The sequence below is a fragment of the Cherax quadricarinatus genome, chromosome 47 (genome assembly GCF_038502225.1).
Source record: "Cherax quadricarinatus isolate ZL_2023a chromosome 47, ASM3850222v1, whole genome shotgun sequence".
In the NCBI taxonomy this organism is placed as follows: Eukaryota; Metazoa; Arthropoda; class Malacostraca; order Decapoda; family Parastacidae; genus Cherax; species Cherax quadricarinatus.
In genome coordinates this window covers 25,842,605-25,862,604 of record NC_091338.1, presented here as the reverse complement: position 1 = coordinate 25,862,604, position 20,000 = coordinate 25,842,605, and the positions used below count along the sequence as shown (strand labels likewise).

The 20,000-nt window shown below is 44.7% G+C and overlaps 1 protein-coding gene across 1 annotated transcript in view; it reads right to left on the bottom strand.

Moving 5' to 3' along the window:
- Positions 1-20,000, bottom strand: part of LOC128696564 (deoxynucleoside triphosphate triphosphohydrolase SAMHD1-like) — a 266,099-nt gene that overhangs the window by 109,685 nt on the left and 136,414 nt on the right. Inside the window, exons 8-9 of the mRNA XM_070094765.1 lie at positions 19,305-19,364; positions 12,322-12,381 (exon numbers count right to left, since the gene is read on the bottom strand). Of these exons, the coding sequence (XP_069950866.1) occupies positions 12,322-12,381; positions 19,305-19,364 (120 nt within the window). The remainder of the gene's footprint in view (positions 1-12,321; positions 12,382-19,304; positions 19,365-20,000) is intronic.

The window sequence follows — 20,000 nt, the reverse complement described above, 5'->3', positions numbered from 1 at the left end:
AAGCTGTTGCACGGCCACATCAGGAGGAAAACAACAGTCAAGGACCAGGTGATCAGCCTGAAGAAGGAAGGAGGGTAGTTCAAAAGAAACGACCGAGAGGTATGTGAAGAGCTCAGTATGCGACTTAGAGAAGTACTTTCCGTGGAGAGAGAGAGGACTCCAGAAAGCCGGAATGGTGGGGTACAGCAACAGGTGCTGGACACAATACGCACAATGGAGGAAATGAAGAGGCTGCTAAGTGAGCTAGATATCTCAAAGGCTCTTGGACCGGACAACACCTGTCCGAGGATCATGAGAGATGGAGCAGAGGCGCTCTGTGTGCCACTAACAACAATCTTCAACACATTTATCGAAGCAGGGCGACTACCTGAGGTGTTGAAGACAGCAAATGTAATCCCAATTGTTAAGAAAGGAGACATACACACAACATTAAACAACAGACCAGTGTCACAGACATGTATAGTAGAAGATTATGAAGAAAAATAGTGGAGGAGCACCTAGATAGGAATGAGCTTATTCACAATAAGGTGATAGCGGTAAGACGACAGAGAGAAGGGTGGGTAGATTGCATTTTCTTGGAGTGTAAGAAGGCTTTTGACACATTTCTACACAAGAGATTAGTGCAAAAGCTATAGGATCAGGCAAGTATAACAGGAAACGCATTTCAATGGATCAGAGAATACCTGAGAGGAAGGTAACAACGAGTTTTGGTACTTTACGAGGTGACCCGTGTGGGATTCCATAGGGGTCAATCCTAGGACAGTGCTGTTTCTGGTATATGTGAATGATATGAGAGAAGGGATAGATACAGAAGTGTCCCTGTTTGCAGATAATGTGAAGCTAAAGAGAAGAATTCAATCGGATGAGGATCAGGCAGGACTGCAAAGGGATCTGGACAGGTTGCAAGCCTGATCTAGCAAATGAATTCTGTAATTTAACCCCATCAAGTGCAAAGTCATGACGACTGGGAAAAAGAAAAAGAATACCACAGAGAGAGTACAGGCTAGGGGACCAAAGACTACAGACCTCCCTCAAAGAAAAGGATCTCGAGGCGAGTATAATAAGGAACACATCTCCTGAAGCGCATATCAACCAAATAACTGCTGCAGTAAACGGGCGCCTAGCAAACCGGAAAATAGCGTTTCGGCACCTCAGTAAGGAATCGTTCAAGACTGTGCACAGCGTGCGTCAGGCTCATATTGTCGTATACAGCACAAGTATGGAACATACACCTGGCCAAGCACGTCAAGAAATACGAGAAATGGAAAGGTTTGCAACAAGACTAGCCCCTGAGCTAAAGGGTATGTCCTACAAGAAGAGGTTAAGGAAAATCGACCTGACGACACTAGAGGACAGGAGGGATAGGGGGAATGATAACAACATATAGAATACTGAGAGGAATTGACAAGGTAGATAGGGACAAAATGTTTCAGAGATGGGACGCAACTAGGGGTGTCAAGTAGAAATCGAAGACTCAGATGAGTCACAGGGATGTTAGGAAGTACTTCTTCAGTCACAGAGTTGTCAGAAAGTGGAATAATCTGAAGAGTGATGTAGTGGAGGCAGAATTCATACATAGCTTTAAGAGGTATGATAAAGCTAATAGAGGAAGGAGTGGACCCAGTGGCAACCATTGAAGAGGCAAGGCCAGGAATTATGACTCGACCCCTGCAACCACAGCTAGTTGAACACACACACACACACACACACACACCCACACACACACACATCAAACAAATGCCTACAGAATTCCTTCAACCCCTGTCACCCATATCAACCAAACACAAGAGCCAGAAACAAACCACACTTCATAGCCTCCATCCCCCTAAGCAATAGTTTCGCAATTACAGCAGCCTCTCATAATATTCCGCCCTGCCTCCCACCCTCCTAGTCTGCACCTTTCTCTTTCATCTCCCAACATATAGTAATGGAAAGGAAGATAAAGGTATGGTACACCAATGTAGATGGAATAACAAATAAGAGTGAAGAGTGGCAACAACGAATCATTGATGCATCACCTGACATCATAGCAATAACAGAGACAAAACTTACAAGAATGAAAACAGATGCAATCTTTTCCCCTGGATATCAGATCATGAGGAAAGACAGAGAACAGAGGAGGGGGAGGAGTAGCACTGCTCATCTAAAATCAGTGGAGTTTTGAGGAAATGAGAGAAATGGACAGAAGGGAAGCAGACGACTTCATTGTAGGAACACTTCAGATTGGGGAGTCTAAAGGTGATGATAGCAGTGATGTATAACCTGCCACTGAACAGATGGAGGACAAGACAAGAGAATGATGAGCTCAAGAGGGCAATGGTGGATGCACTAGCTGAAGTGGCCAGGAGGGCTCACATGGGTAGGACAAAATTACTCATAATGGGGGATTTCAATCATAAAGAGATTGACTGGGAAAACCTAGAGTCACATGTGGGACCAGAAACATGGAGGGCTAAGATGTTGGAAACAGTACTGGAGAACTTCATGGATCAACATGTTAGGGATACAACCAGAGAGGAGAGGATGTTGCAGGAAGGCTGGATCTCATACTCACCTTGAATAGTTCAGACATAGGGGATATCACCCACGAAAGACCCCTTGGCGCTAGTGATCATGATGTCCTGAGTTTTGAATACCTTGTTGAGTTAACAGTGGAGAATGCAGCAGCACGAGAACAACGAGAGGAGCAGAGCTTCAAAAAAGGAGACTACATAGTCATGAGACGTTTCCTGCATGAAGCGCAATTGGAAAGAGAACTACAGGGAAAGACATTAAATGAAATAATGGAACTAGTGATCACTAAGTGCAGGGAGGCAGAGGAGAAGTTCATACCAAAGGGTAACAGAAAAAATGGTAAGACCAGAGTGAGCCCATAGTTTAACTGGAGGTGTAAAGAGGCCAAAGTCAAGTGTGCTAGATCATGGAAGAGGTATAGAAGGCAAAGAACTCAAGAAAACAAGGAGTTAAGCAGAAGAACCAGAAACGAATATGCAGGCATAAGGAGAGAGGCCCACAGGCAATATGAGAACGACATAGCTTCAAAAGCTAAATCTGAACCAAAGATATTATAGAGTCACATTAGGAGAAAAACAACAGACAAGGAACAGGTAATCAGACTGAGGAAAGAAGGAGGGGAGCTCACAAAGAGTGACCAGGAAGTATGTGATGAACTAAACACAAGATTTAGTGAAGTATTCACAATAGAGACAGGAATGCTTCCAGCAAACCGTTGAGGTAGGGTGCACCAGCAGGTGCTGGACACAGTACACATAACCAAGGAAGAGGTGAAGAAACTGATAGGTGAACTAGGTACCTCAAAGGCGGTATGCCCAGATAACATATCTCCATGGATACTGAGAGAGGGAGCAGAGGAACTATGTGTGCCGCTAACGGCAGTCTTCAGTAAATCTATCGAAACTGGGCAATTGCCTGAGGCGTTGAAGACAGCAAATGTAGTTCCATTTTTTAAGAAAGGAGACAGACGGGAAAGGAGACAGACCAGTATCACTGACTTGTATTGTATGTAAAGTCATGGAAAAGGTTATCAGGAAAAGAGTGGTGGAACGCATTGACTGGGTTTATACATGACAATTAGCACGGCTTCAGAGATTCAAATTCAATTCAAATTCAAAGTTTATTCTCTATAAAGATTACAATGTTGAATTTACAGAATTTGGTTGTTGTGTGGTTTACATGTAGTTAAATAATGATTACAGAGTGTACCACTAGAACGCCTAGCATGGCTAGGCATTTCGGGCAAACTTAGTTTAATTCTTTATTTTAAAATATTACAAATTATGAGGTAAGTTGGTATTATGGCTAAGTGACTAAATACTAGTTTGTGAGTTTAGCAATGTGAATGCTTTTGTTTTGGCACAGTACATAGTTTCAGTATTGGAGTATCATAGGATTCATTATTTTAAGATTGAGATTAATATTTCTGTTTATGGTCAAATGGGTGAGTGAGTGTAAGTGTGAACCACCAGGTGGTATTCGTGTAGTTAGTTGATGGGGTTTATCAGGGAGATAAGATGTTTTCTAATGGTAGTTTTGAAGGTGATGAATGTGTCTGCAGTTCTAGAGTTCTCAGGTAGGGTGTTCCAGATTTTAGGGCCTTTGACATACATTGAATTTTTGTAAAGGTTTAGTCGGACATGGGGAATGTCGTAGAGATGTTTGTGTCTGGTGTTATGCCTGTGGGTTCTGTCACAACTATCAAGAAAGCGTTTTAGGTCAAGGTTGACATTGGAGTTTAAGGTCCTGTAGATGTAGATTGCACAGTAGTAAGTGTGGATGTACTGAACAGGGAGTAAGTTTAGATCTATGAAGAGTTGGGGGAGGGTGTTGCCAGAGATGGGATTTAGTGATTATTCTTACTGCAGCTTTTTGTTGGGTTATTATTGGCTTTAGGTGTGTTGCTGCAGTTGATCCCCAAGCACAAATAGCATAGGTGAGGTATGGGAAATCCTGTGTCACAAATCTACTTGAGTTCTACGATAAGGTAACAGAAATAAGACAGGAGAGAGAGGGATGGATAGATTGCATCTTTTTGGACTGCAAGAAGGCTTTTGACACAGCACCACACAAGAGATTGGTGCAAAAATTAGAGGAGCAGGCAGGAATAATAGGGAAAGAACTGTAATGATCGGGAACACCTGACAGGAAGGAAACAAGAAGTGCTGGTACGTGATGAAGTGTCAGAGTGGGCACATGTGCCGAGTGGGGTTCCACAAGGATAAGTCCTAAGTCCGGTGCTGTTTCTTGTGTACGTGAATGACATGATGGAAGGAATAGATTCAGAAGTGTCACTGTTCGCTGATTATGTGAAACTGGGTAAGGACCAGTTAAGATTACAAGGGGATCTGGACAGACGACAAGTCTGTTCTGACAAATGGCTCCTGGAGTTTAACCCCAGTAAATGTAAAGTCATGAAGCTTAGGGAAGGACATAGAAGACTGCAGACGGAGTACAGGTTAGGGGATCTAAAGCTGCAAACGTAATTTAAAGAAAAGGATCTTGGGGTAAGTATTATAACGAACGTGTCTCCTGAGGCACACATCAATCAACTAACTGCTGCAGCATATGGACCCTTGACAAACCAGAGGTTAGCATTTAGACATCTCAGTAAGGAGTCATTCACGACATTGTACACTTGTACGTCAGGCCTATATTGGATAGGCCTGACGTACAAAATAATGAAGTATAAAATATTGACGTATAAAATACTGATGTATAAAATACTGAGAGGAATTGACAAGATGAACAGAGCTCGAATGTTTCATAGATGGGATTCATGAACAAGGAGCCAAAATTGGAAGCTGAAAATACAGATGAGTCATAGGGATGTTAGGAAGCATTTCTTTAGCCTTAGAGATATCAGGAAGTGGAATAATCTGGAGAGTGAAGTAGTGGAAGCAGGGAGAGAGTAACTTAGTATCGACGAGTGAAGAGGAGGGTCCAGGAACTATGACTTGACCCCTGCAATCACATATAGGTGAGTACATATAGGTGTGTATACACACATACACACACACACACACACACACACACACACACACACACACACACACACAGGACGGGAAATCCTGTGTCACAAACCTACTGGAGTTCTATGACATGGTGACAGCAGTAAGACAAGAGAGAGAGGGGTGGGTGGATTGCATTTTTTTGGACTGCAAGAAGGCGTTTGACACAGTTCCACACAAGAGATTGGTGCAAAAACTGGAGGACCAAGCAGGGATAACAGGGTAGGCACTACAATGGATCAGGGAATACTTGTCAGGAAGACAGCAGCGAGTCATGGTACGTGGCGAGGTGTCAGAGTGGGCACCTGTGACCAGTGGGGTCCCACAGGGGTCAGTCCTAGGACCAGTGCTGTTTCTGGAATTTGTGAACGACATGACGGAAGGAATAGACTCTGAGGTGTCCCTGTTTGCAGATGACGTGAAGTTGATGAGAATTCACTCGATCGAAGACCAGGCAGAACTACAAAGGGATCTGGACAGGCTGCAGACCTGGTCCAGCAATTGGCTCCTGGAGTTCAATCCCACCAAGTGCAAAGTCATGAAGATTGGGGAAGGGCAAAGAAGACCGCAGACGGAGTACAGTCTAGGGGGCCAGAGACTACAAACCTCACTCAAGGAAAAAGATCTTGGGGTGAGTATAACACCAGGCACATCTCCTGAAGCGCACATCAACCAAATAACTGCTGCAGCATATGGGCGCTTAGCAAACCTCAGAACAGCATTCCGACATCTTAATAAGGAATCATTCAGGACCCTGTACACCGTGTACGTCAGGCCCATATTGGAGAATGCGGCACCAGTTTGGAACCCACACCTAGCCAAGCACATAAAGAAACTAGAGAAAGTGCAAAGGTTTGCAACAAGACTAGTCCCAGACCTAAGAGGTATGTCCTACGAGGAGAGGTTAAGGGAAATCAACCTGATGACACTGGAGGACAGGAGAGATAGGGGGGACATGATAACGACATACAAAATACTGAGAGGAATTGACAAGGTGGACAAAGACAGGATGTTCCAGAGATTGGACACAGTAACAAGGGGACACAGTTGGAAGCTGAAGACACAGATGAATCACAGGGATGTTAGGAAGTATTTCTTCACCCACAGAGTAGTCAGTAAGTGGAATAGTTTGGGAAGTGATGTAGTGGAGGCAGGATCCATATATAGCTTTAAGCAGAGGTATGATAAAGCTCAGGGCTCAGGGAGAGTGACCTAGTAGCGATCAGTGAAGAGGCGGGGCCAGGAGCTCGGACTCGACCCCCGCAACCTCAACTAGGTGAGTACAACTAGGTGAGTACACACACACACACACACACACACACACACACACATACACACACACACACACACACACACACACACACACACACACACACACACACACACACACACACACACACACACACACACACACACACACACACACACACACACACACACACACACACACACACTGCTGCTAAGAAGCTGCTAAGGGACCTTGATACCTCAAAGGCAATGGGACCAGACATCTCCAAGTGGGTCCTTAGAGAGGGAGCAGAAATGCTGTGTGTGCCACTAGCCACAATCTTCAATACATCCCTTGAAACTGGGCAACTACCTGAGGTATGGAAGACGGCAAATGTAGTACCCATATTTAAAAAAAGGAGACAGAAAGGAGGCACTAAACTATAGACCATTGTCACTGACGTGCATAGTATGCAAAGTAATGGAGAAGATTATCAGGAGGAGAGTGGTGGAGCACCTGGAACGAAACAAGAGTATAAATGCCAACCAGCATGGTTTTAGGGAAGGCAAATCCTGTGTCACAAACCTACTGGAGTTTTATAATAAAGTAACAGAAGTAAGACACGAGAGAGAGGGGTGGGTTGATTGCATCTTCTTGGGCTGCAAGAAGGCCTTTGAAACAGTTCCTCACAGGAAATTGGTGCAGAAGCTAGAGGTATGGAAGACGGCAAGTATAATCCCCATTTTTAAGAAAGAAGACAGACACGAGGCACTAAACTACAGGCAAGTGTCGCTGACGTGTATGGTATGCAACGTCATGGAGAAGATAATCATGAGGAGAGTCGTGGAGTATCTAAAATGGAACAAGCTTATAAACGACAGCAAGCACGGATTCAGGGACGTAAAATCCTGTGTCACAAACCTAACAGAGTTTTATGACAAGGTAACGGAAATAATACACGAGGGAGATGGGTGGGTTGGTTGCATTTTCTTGGACCGCAATAAAGCTTTCGACACAGTTCCTTACAAGAGATTAGTGCAAAAGCTAGAAGATCAGGCACACATAACAGGAAGGGCACTGCAATGGATCAGAGAATACCTGATGGGGAGACAACAACGAGTCATGATACATGATGAGGTATCACAGTGGGCACCTGTGACGAGTGGGGTCTCACAGGGGTCAGTCCTATGACCAGTGCTATTTCTGGTATATGTGAATGACATGATGGAAGGTTTCGACTCAGAAGTGTCCCTGTTCACAGATGATGTGAAGTTAATGAGGAAACTTAAATCAGATAAAGATCAGGTAGGACTCCAAAGAGACCTGGACAGGCTGGACACCTGGTCCAGCAACTGGCTTCTCGAATTTAACCCAGCCAAATGCAAAGTCATGAAGATTGGGGAAGGGTAAAGAAGACCGCGGACGATGTATAAGCTAGGTAGCCAAAGACTGCAAACCTCCCTCAAGGAGAAAGATCTTGGGGTGAGTATAACACCGAGCACGTCACCGGAAGCACACATCAAACAGATGACTGCTGCAGCATACGGGCGCCTGGCAAACCTGAGAATAGCGTTTCGATACCTTAGTAAGGAATCGTTCAAGACACTGTACACCGTGTACGTCAGGCCCATATTCGAGTATGCAGCACCTGTTTGGAGCCCACACTTGATCAAGCACGTAAAGAAATTAGAGAAAGTGCAAAGGTTTGCGACAAGGTCAGTTCCAGAGCTAAAGGGAATGTCCTACGAAGAAAGGTTGAGGGAAATCGGCCTGACGACACTTGAGGACAGGAGGGCTAGGGGAGACATGATAACATACAAAATACTGCATGGAATAGACAAGGTGGACAGAGACAGGATGTTCCAAAGAGGGGACACAGAAACAAGGGGACACAACTGGAAGTTGAAGACCCAGAAGAGTCAAAGGGATGTTAGGAAGTATTTGTTCAGTCATAGTCAGGAAATGGAATAGCCTAGCAAGTGAGGTAGTGGAGGCAGGAATCATACATAGCTTTTAGATGAGGTATGATAAGGCTCATGGAGCATGAGAGAGAGGACCTAGTAGCATTCAGTGAAGAGGCGGGGTCCAGGAGCAGAGTCTCGACCCCTGCAGCCACAATTAGGTGAGTACAATTAGGTGAGTACACACACACACACACACACACACACACACACACACACACACACACACACACACACACACACACACACACACACACACACACACACACACACGCACACATACACACACACACACACACACACACACACACACACACACACACACACACACACACACACACACACACACATACACACACACATACACACACACACACACACACACACACACACACACACTCACAGACACGCACGCACGCACGCATAGACGCTGCGTGTGCCACTAACAACAATTTTCGACACATCCCTTGAAACTGGGCAACTACTGTGGTATGGAAGACGTCAAGTATTAATCCCCATTTTTAAGAAAGAAGACAGACACGAGGCACTAAACTACAGGCAAGTGTCGCTGACGTGTATGGTATGCAACGTCATGGAGAAGATAATCATGAGGAGAGTCGTGGAGTATCTAAAATGGAACAAGCTTATAAACGACAGCAAGCACGGATTCAGGGACGTAAAATCCTGTGTCACAAACCTAACAGAGTTTTATGACAAGGTAACGGAAATAATACACGAGGGAGATGGGTGGGTTGGTTGCATTTTCTTGGACTGCAATAAAGCTTTCGACACAGTTCCTTACAAGAGATTAGTGCAAAAGCTAGAAGATCAGGCACACATAACAGGAAGGGCACTGCAATGGATGAGAGAATACCTGACAGGGAGGCAACAGCGAGTCATGGAACATGACGAGGTGTCAGTCCCTATTTTTGGTATATGTGAATGAGATGATGGAAGGGATAGAATCAGAAGAGCCCTTGTTTGCAGGTGAAGTTTAATGAGGAGAATTTAATAGGATGAGGATCAGGCAAGACTACAAAGAGACTTGGACAGGCTGGAAGACTGACCCAGCAAATGTCTAGTCAAATTTAACCCCGCCAAATGCAAAGTAATAAAGATCGGGGAGGGCAAAGAAGACCTTAGACGCACATGAACCAGATAACTGCTGCAGCATGTCGGCGCCTGGCAAACCTGAGAATAGCATTCCGATACCTCTGTAAGGAATCTTTCAAAAGATAATAATACAGTATATTTATTTCTACAAGTACGTGTACAAGGTATAGTGGCCTAGTTGACACCAATGACTTACTACTACATCGTAAGCTGCTTGTTATGCAGGGCACTTTGGGTAAATTTGGTCAATTTTGTCCCAGGATGCGACCCACGCTAGTAGATTAACACCCGGGTACCCACTCTGCAGAGCACTTTGGACAAATTAAGTCAGTTTTGTCCCAGGATGCTACCCACGGTAGCAGACTAACACCCAGGTACCCACTTTACTGATGGGTGGTGGAGAACCTAGAAAGGAACGGGCTCACACATGATAACCAGCACGGAATCGGGGAACTGAAGTCCTGCATCACCAATGTATTGGAGTCCTATGACAATGTAAGAGAAGTAACACACGAGAGAGTGGCATGGATAGACAGCATCTTCTTAGACTGTAAGAAGGCTTTCAACATAGTACCAACCAAGAAACTAGTTGAAAAGCTTTAGGAGCCGGCAGGAATCGGAAGGAATGTACTGCAATGGAACAGGGGATTCCTGACAGGACGAAAACGACGTGTGTTGGTAAGAGACGAGGAATCCGAGTAGGCGCATGTGTCGAGTGGTGTTACACAAGGGTTAGTCCTAGGTCCGGTGCTCTTTCGTTTAGAGGTGTCCCTGTTCGAAGATAATGAAAAGCTAATAAGGAGAACAAACGGACGAGTATTAGGTAAGCCTACAAGGAGATCTGGACAGGCTGCATGACTGCTCCGACAAATGACTCCTGAAGTTAACCCCCAGCAAATGCAAAGTTATGAAGCTTGGGGAAGGACAAAGAAGATCACAGATGGAGTACAGCTTAAAATGTGAAATGCTGCAAAACTCACTTAAGAAATAGGAGCACATCAAACAAATAACCGCTGCAACATGTGGGCGCTTGGTAAACCTGGGAACAGTGTTTCGACATTTAAGTAAGAAGTCATTCACATCACTTTACACCATTTATGTAAGGCCAATGTTGGTATATGCAGCACCAATATGGAACCCGCACCTGGTTAAACATGTCAAGAAATTAGAGAAGGTGCAAAGGTTTGCAGCAAGACTATTCCCAGAGCTGAAAGGTATGTTCTACAAGGAAGAATTAAGGGAACTCAACATGACAACAGTAGAGGACAGGAGGAATAGGGAAGACATGATAACGACATATAAAATACTGAGAGGAATTGATAAGGTGAACAGCGACATAATGTTTTAGAGATTGGGAAAAGTAATAAGGGGGCACAGCTGAAAGTTGAAAACTCAGATTAATCACAAGGAATTAGGAAGTATCTTTTCAGTCACAGAGTTGTCAGGAAATGGAAGAGTCTGGAGATTGATGTAGTGGAGGAATGATCCATTAATACTTTTAGAAGAGGTACAATGAAGCTCATGGAGCCGGGAGAGAATGGACCTAGTAGCGATCAGGAAGGTGGCGGGGCCAGGAGCTATGAGTCGACTCTCGCAACCATATATAAGTGAGCACATATAGATCAATCCACGGACTATATGCAAGCATCGAGAACCGAAGGCTTTTTTTCTCACAGAGTTCCATGTGCCGAAGACGGGTGAGCACGAAAAATGAAAAGGCAGTCTGCAAGGAGTTGAGCAAGCTACCGAAGAACTATGTCCTTCCTGCAGGTTTTTTTTTTTTTTGTTTTGGGGTACATTGAAGTGTTCATATTGTTAAATATGAAGGATTCATTTGTAAAGGGTATCCGAAGGTCATGATACTTGCCCATTTTATGTGCTGGGTTTCCAGAAAAGGTCGTAGTAGCTTCAAGCCTCCATAATTTGTTTTAAACAAATTATAATATAATTGTATAAATTATAATATAATTGTATAAATTATTTTTAAACTGAATTCATGAATTATTATAATTCTTTGTTGATTCCATTAATCAGGAAAACTTGGCAGCATGTTGGGTGCTGCCATGGATGTTCAGTCACATGTATCCCCTGAACGAAAGCTTGTCGCACGCTGTGTCACACCCTGTCTCGCACCCTGTCTCGCACCCTTTGTTCACCAAAATAGATTAATATCATGTTAAGTAGGAGTCATGTGAGCTGAGATATGTTGGCGCTCTAGTTGTTCTTCATTTCTCATTCACTTACTCTTAAATTCTTGATATTTACATTCTTTTTCAGTGCCAATTAAAGAGACTTTAACTATTCCCATATATCTCACTGAACTTTAGGGAAATCCTATGTACATTTGGGTCAGTTGGTGAACATATTTTCATACAGAGAATGCAATTTCAAGTCTTAAAGCATTAAAAATGAAAGCCACCAACTCTTCCTATCACATACAACGAGAACCGAAGACTTTTTCCTCATAGAGTTAAGTATAAATATTTATACTTACTCTTTCTTCTCGACTTCGACCTTGACATCAGTGTCAGCACTACTGAGGTCATCAATCAGCCTGAAAATAAATATAGAAAATATACATTACAGACATAAATTAAAACCGACGCACAAACAAATGAAGGAAAAAATACAAGAAACAAACACACACATACACACACACACACACACACACACACACACACACACACACACACACACACACACACACACACATGTGTGTGTGTGTGTGTGTGTATTCGCCTAGTTAGTTACCATATTGTCCTAGTGCAGGTGTGTGTGTGTGTGTGTGTGTATATGTGTGTGTTCGTGTGTGTGGGGGAGGTGTGAGGGGGAGATACTGCTAATACATACCAGTAATTCTGGGTTATAAAAAGCGGAACTTGCTACTTTTTTTTTTTTTTTTTATATTTTATTTAAAACTTCATGTACAAATATTAATAGGTACATATATAAAATAATGAACAAGGACAACATCAGTAAAACAATATATAAACACTAAACAATCCAGGCAACAACTGACAGTCTACTATATACAAGTTTTTAAAACATATCACAATTTAAGAAGGAATAAAGTTATAATAACAAAGGCCACAAAATGGCTATAAATAAAACTCCTAAAATTACAACCTCAACACAATAATGCACCAAGCTTAATGACAATCACCCATAAAACAACTCGCAACAAATACACCAGACCTACAATATGCTTTATTAAGAAACCTGTGCTGCAACACAGGTGACATCATCCCTCCCCCCCCACTCACACACACATTGAAAACTAACCCCATCACCAACCTGAATAATCATGACATTAATTATCCTCAATTTAGGATTATTATGACACATGTCACTTGAGGAAATATTATTTACAACCATGAATGGTACAGGACTACCAAAATTACAATACCTTAAATAAGAATAATAATAATAGGTAATTACGTCAAAACTGATGCTGGACCACGTTACAAAAAAAAAGGCAAAAATAACTCAGTGCTTCAAGGAAATAGTGAAAGGAAAACCCTCTCTAGAAAATTCAAATTCAATTGCAATACCAGTGCAAGTGGAACATAATACTCTACCAAAGAAATATACATGTTATATAATTTATAGGTTATACATTAATACATGTTATATATTTAATCTGCTCCTTACACCTTCCCCATCAAGGGAACTAAGCAAAACTTATCATGCACATCCTCTCATCTGGTCACACACTAGTACCTCCAATCACACCCAACCACATCACTGCATTCCCAAGGACGTGAGCCCGTTGAAATCCCCTGAACCCCCCCCCTTTTACCAACCCACTCACCCCGGCAGTTAAAGCCCCTTATAACGCCAATAAATTCCCTATTGTTAGTCCTCTATAACCCTCAGAAAAATACTCTTCCCACCTTTTCCCAAAAATGTCTCTATTGCGACACAAAGTTCGATAAAACGTCGCCGCCAAAGTCCTTCTCAGCACATCCCCACCCACCCTCCCCCTCATACCCCATAAAACATATATGTAGTCCACGATGACATATGCTAAACCTCTTACCACACTCTCCTCCACACCACTCATATCAAGACTCAACGCTCGCAATACCGACACACCTTGACCCCCCACCCTCACCACTACCTTACGCATCCATACCCTGATGCACTCTAAACCTTCACAAAAATAGACGACATGATACGCAGTCTCTTCCCCACTGCATCTGCCACACCCCCCACCCTCAATAACCCTTCTATCTCGGAGCATCGCTCCCGTTGGCAAAATCCCATGCAGGAAACGGTACATAACCTCACGCACCCTAGGTCGTATCCTTAATTTACTAAATCTTCGCCATATTACATCCCATGCATACATGGGGTAGATCCCTTCAACCGGCGCCACTACATGTCTCTCTAACAATTTACACAAAGTTCCCACCTTTACTTTTCCTGGTTCCCTTGCTAACATTAAGGCGTGTAACACTGTCTCACATTCCTTCATTTCCGCCCCTCCATACCATTTCCTCAGGTGAGCATGTACCTTATCGAGCTGACCCTCCCTCCATCCACCTGCACTCATCACTTCCCTCTTAATAAACACACATTTCACGCGCTTTCTCAAGTCCAACAAACCCAACCCTCCCCTACATACCGGCAATGTCACTACCTCCCTTCGCAACCAGTTGCACCCTGAACCCCACAAAAATTTGAACACCATTCTAAGAATACTCGTGATCGCCGTTCCTGTTAACGGCATCACAGCCGAAACAAACCAGACTTTACTATATAGTAATACATTGATGACAATTGCACGTTGCCTAAGGGTTAAATAGTGAGGTCGCACCATTCCCAACCGTCGCTGCACCTGTTCCACCATCGTATTCGAATTGCTAACCCTTGCAGCACTCAGGTCAGCCTCATACATGACACCGCAGATTTTCAGACTCCCGGTCCTCCGCTGCACAACATCACATCCCCAATCTAATCTCTCTGTCCACTCTCCCAGCCCCATGATCATTGACTTTTCCAGATTTACCTTCATCCCAGTAGCTCTCCCAAAAGTGTGTACAACTTCCCCCAAAAGTCCTAACCGTGTCTCCTCACTTACCAAAATAGTGGTATCATCAACATAGCCCACCAAACCAGGCCACGGCTTCAGCTCACCATCCCTCCCCCCCGTCCTTAGACGATCCTCCACCATCTTATAAAAGGGATCCTGAACACATGCAAATAATATTTGTGATAAAGGACATCCCTGCCGAAGACCCCGCTCCATGTTGACTCCCCCCCCCACACACCCATTGATTTGCACCCTTACCTTCGCGTTTGAGTACAACGTATCCACCCACCCCACTATTTCTTCGCCAAACCCCTGTCGTAGGAGAATATCCCTCAAAGCCTTTCTTTCCACCCTATCATAAGCCCCTTGCCAATCCAACGCCACCAACGCCCCTCTTCCCCTTTCCATGTCCTCCAGGAACCCCTTGATAATCCCGTGGCCCGCGCTCATTGACCTACCAGGTAAACCAAAATGAGACTCAAACACGACCCTCCCCACAACACATTTAAGCCGATTCCCAAGAATTTTCGCAAATAATTTATAATCAGCACAAAGCAACGAAATGGCTCGGTAATCCCGAAGGGTACTCTGCTGTTTACCCTTTGGGACCAACACCACCACCGCCGTTGCCTGAGATTCTCCCATCTTACCTCCGTCTTTCATGGCATTCATTAACCTTACTAGGAAACCCCTAAGCAGACCCCAGTGCTGTACATAAAATTCGCTAGGTAAACCATCGATCCCAGGTGCCTTACCCTTCCTCATGTCCATAAGGGCTCTCCATATTTCCCCCTCCTCAATGACCCCATCCAGTGCCTCCCGATCACTCCTCCCCAGTTTGCACGGCACATACTCACATACCTTCCCAAGAACCTCACCATCCACCCCACTACTTTTCCCGTATTCCTCAAACCATCTATCTGCATATGCACTCATCCCCTTGGTGTCCCTTAATACCTGACCCTCTCTAAAACCCCCCACAGAAGATATGACTTGCAAACCCTGTATTGTAGTCGTTCGCTGTCGTACCTTCTGTCCACGCAGCACACAAGCTGATGGCTTGTCGCCCCAGAGTACTTCGTCCAACCCCGCCTGTACCCGTACAGCTTCAAAATGTTCTTCTTGCAAATCCCGTATTCTGTCCTTCAAGATGTGTATATCCTCCACCGGGTACAACCCGGCCACCGCCCCCCCTCGTAACAATTCCGTAATCTAGATTCTAAGTAATTTGACAAACCATACCGCAATTGATTAATGCGTTTGCCCTCCCTCACATAAAATTGACGTATTCGTAACTTAGCCACACTATCCCACCATCCTACCACATCTTCCTCAGTCCTTCTGTCGGCACAGAGCTGTTCCCAAAATATTGCAAACGCTTCCACTCCCTCCCTATCCCCCAAAACCATCGTGTTCAGTTTCCAATAACTTCCCTGCCTACGAGCCAAAGCATCCCATCCCACCTCCACTAATACCGCCCTATGATCGGAAGACACCATCTCAATAGTTTTAAAAGACTCTACCAAAACCCTCTGAGATAAATATAACCTGTCCAAACGAGCCGCATATCCCCTTCTTATAAACGTATGTTCCACCTCCCACAGACCTCCCCCGAAAGCATCACGTAACTGAAGATCTCTAAGCAGGCCCCCCAAGACTGAGGAAAAATATCCCGCTCCTCTGGGTTCCACGTCTGTCCTCTTAATTACACAATTCCAATCCCCCCCCACAATCGCCACAGACGGTAACGTGCGTAGGTAATACACGAGCTCCTCCCGCACAAAATCCATCTTCACTTTCACGTCACTTTCTGCTGGGGCATACACACACACAAACGCCACTCTCTCCCCCATCCACCATCCTTCCACACGTAATACTCTCCCCCCTCCCCCCCCTCTTTCCTATGCAATACAAACGGGCTCGCCTCCCTGATCAACACACCCACTCCTCCTTTTAAACGCTCAGACGGCAACACATAAGCCTGATACCCAGGCACCACTAATTCACGACCAAGCTTAAAATTGTGCTCCTGCACAAAAGCTACGTCAACATTGTACCTATTCAAAAACATCCTGAAGCACTCCCGTTTAACACCATCACACAGACCATTAATATTTATTGTTACACACCTGAGGCCAGTTTAAGGTTTCCTTCCCCGCCTCATGTCAAGATTCTTCCCTTTCAGACCGTTCCTCTGGACTGTGCCTTTGCCACAGACTCCCCCCTCCTTCCCAACCATCCCCCCCCACTTCTGTTGTGGCCCTCTCGCAGAGTCACTCTGGGTACCATAACCCCATGTCTTTTTCCCCGGCCTTTGCGCCGGGGTGAGAACATCGTCCGAATCTGACGTTGCTGCCCTTTTCCTTGTAGCTCTCTCAGTTTCCATATCTGAGTCCTGGGAGCCAGCACAATGGACTTCCACCTCTACCACCCTTAATCCTCCTTCATGCCCTTCCATGGCACTCGCACTGTCCACCACAGGTGCCACCTGATCCTCCCCTTCCCCACACACACCTTCTGCCCTGATCCCAGGGTCTTGTTCGCTGTAACTCTCCACCTCCGTAGACTGTAACATAGCCTGTATCACCGTCTCCAACTCCTCCTCAATAGCCTTCACTGCTGCGCCCTCCTGTACCTCCTCACTTGACAACTGTACTGTTGATGGGCCAGGTGATTCATGGATCACCACTTCTTCCGATTCCCCAGGAGGAGCCACCACCTCTTCACTCCACATGCGACCACGCCCTCCTCCTTGCACCCGTTCTTCTTTAGGCATCGGGTGCTCATGCGCAGGTGCTCCGCCCCTTGCCGGCCCAGGAGCCACTGTTAATGGGCCAGGTGATTCATGGATCACCCATTCTTCCGATTCCACTGGAGGAGCCACTACCTCTTCACTCCACATGCGACCACGCCCTCCTCCTTGCCCCCGTTCTTCCTTAGGCATCTGGTGCTCATGCACAGGTGCTCCGCCCCTTGCCGGCCCAGGAGCCATACTCCGCTTGCCACAGTCTGCCGCCATATGGTCATATTCGCCACACAGTCGGCACGTACGTCTCTGCCCTGCATACGCTACCATTACCTGTGTTCTAAACTCATCAGGATATACATACGAGGGTATAGGATGCCTAAGCGTCATCTTGAGATTAAAAGAACCCTCAGGAAATCCTGTGTAAGCACCTTTTACCCATTTGCCAGGTTGGGCCAGATGTACAGTTCCATAACGTTCGAAAACATTTCGAATATCTACCTCATCAGCCTCAAAAGGCACGTTGCGGAGCTTAACCCACGAATAATGTAGTGATACATCAATCAACTTGACCCTCACTGCCGGTGTTACGTTAATGCTGACATCTTGGAAACGATCAACCAAAGCCTCGTATACTTGAGCAGTTAGCACTTTCACGAAAATTCTATATACACCGTTCAGTGCCACTCCATATAAATCCTCGTCTCTGATGCCATATGTCTCTCGTATAATTTTGGGCAATAACACATCGACTGACGTAGGCGTTAAAGCCCCACTAATAAGTTCAATGCCCACAGTATTCACTCTCCTGCGCACACCTGGCGCCATGTCGTTGACTGAGTAGCTCGTCTGGGAAACAGTAGAGGGGTGCAAAGCACGACCGCACTCTACCTCATCCAGGCAGCGAATGAGAACTTGCTACTAGGGTCTAAAGCCTTTATGAGTGTCTGCCCTTGTGTGTGTGCCTGTGTGTGAGGGAGGGATGGTTAGGGGGGTAGGTGGTGTGGTTGAAAAATCCGTTATACCTCTCTGTCGTGTAGGCTCAAATTTAGTCTCAGCTAGGGTTTCCAGAAAAGGTCGTAGTAGCTTCAAGCCACCATAATTTGTAATTGTATAAATTATAATATAATTGTATAAATTATAATATAATTGTATAAATTATAATATAATTGTATAAATTATTTTTAAACTGAATTCATGAATTATTATAATTCTTTGTTGATTCCATTAATCAGGAAAACTTGGCAGCATGTTGGGTGCTGCCATGGATGTTCAGTCACATGTATCCCCTGAACGAAAGCTTGTCGCACGCTGTGTCACACCCTGTCTCGCACCCTGTCTCGCACCCTTTGTTCACCAAAATAGATTAATATCATGTTAAGTAGGAGTCATGTGAGCTGAGATATGTTGGCGCTCTAGTTGTTCTTCATTTCTCATTCACTTACTCTTAAATTCTTGATATTTACATTCTTTTTCAGTGCCAATTAAAGAGACTTTACCTATTCCCATATATCTCACTGAACTTTAGGGAAATCCTATGTACATTTGGGTCAGTTGGTGAACATATTTTCATACAGAGAATGCAATTTCAAGTCTTAAAGCATTAAAAATGAAAGCCACCAACTCTTCCTATCACATACAACGAGAACCGAAGGCTTTTTTCCTCATAGAGTTAAGTATAAATATTTATACTTACTCTTTCTTCTCGACTTCGACCTTGAAATCAGTGTCAGCACTACAGAGGGCATCAATCAGCCTGAAAATAAATATAGAAAATATACATTACAGACAAATTAAAACCGACGCACAAACAAATGAAGGAAAAAATACAAGAAACAAACACACACATACACACACACACACACACACACACACACACACACACACACACACACACACACACACACACACACACACACACACACACACACAAAGTGCAATTGAGAATGGAAAAAGTACAGAAGGCAGAGAACACACGAAAACAGGGAGATCAGTCGCAGAGCCAGGAATGAGTACGCACAGGTAAGGAGGGAGGCCCAGCGACAGTATGAAAATGACATAGCATCGAGAATCAAGACTGACCCGAAACTGTTGTATAGCCACATCAGGAGGAAGACAACAGTCAAAGACCAGGTGATCAGATTAAGGACAGAAGGTGGAGAACTCACAAGAAATGATCAGGAGGTATGTGAGGAGCTGAACAGGAGATTTAAGGAAGTTTTTACTCTAGAGACAGGAAGGGCTGTGGGAAGACAGCACAGAAGGGAACATCAAGAGGGAATATACCAACAAGTGTTGGATGACATACGAACAACTGAGGAGGAGGTGAAGAAGCTCTTAAGTGACCTTGACACCTCAAAGGCGATGGGACCGGACAACATCTCCCCATGGG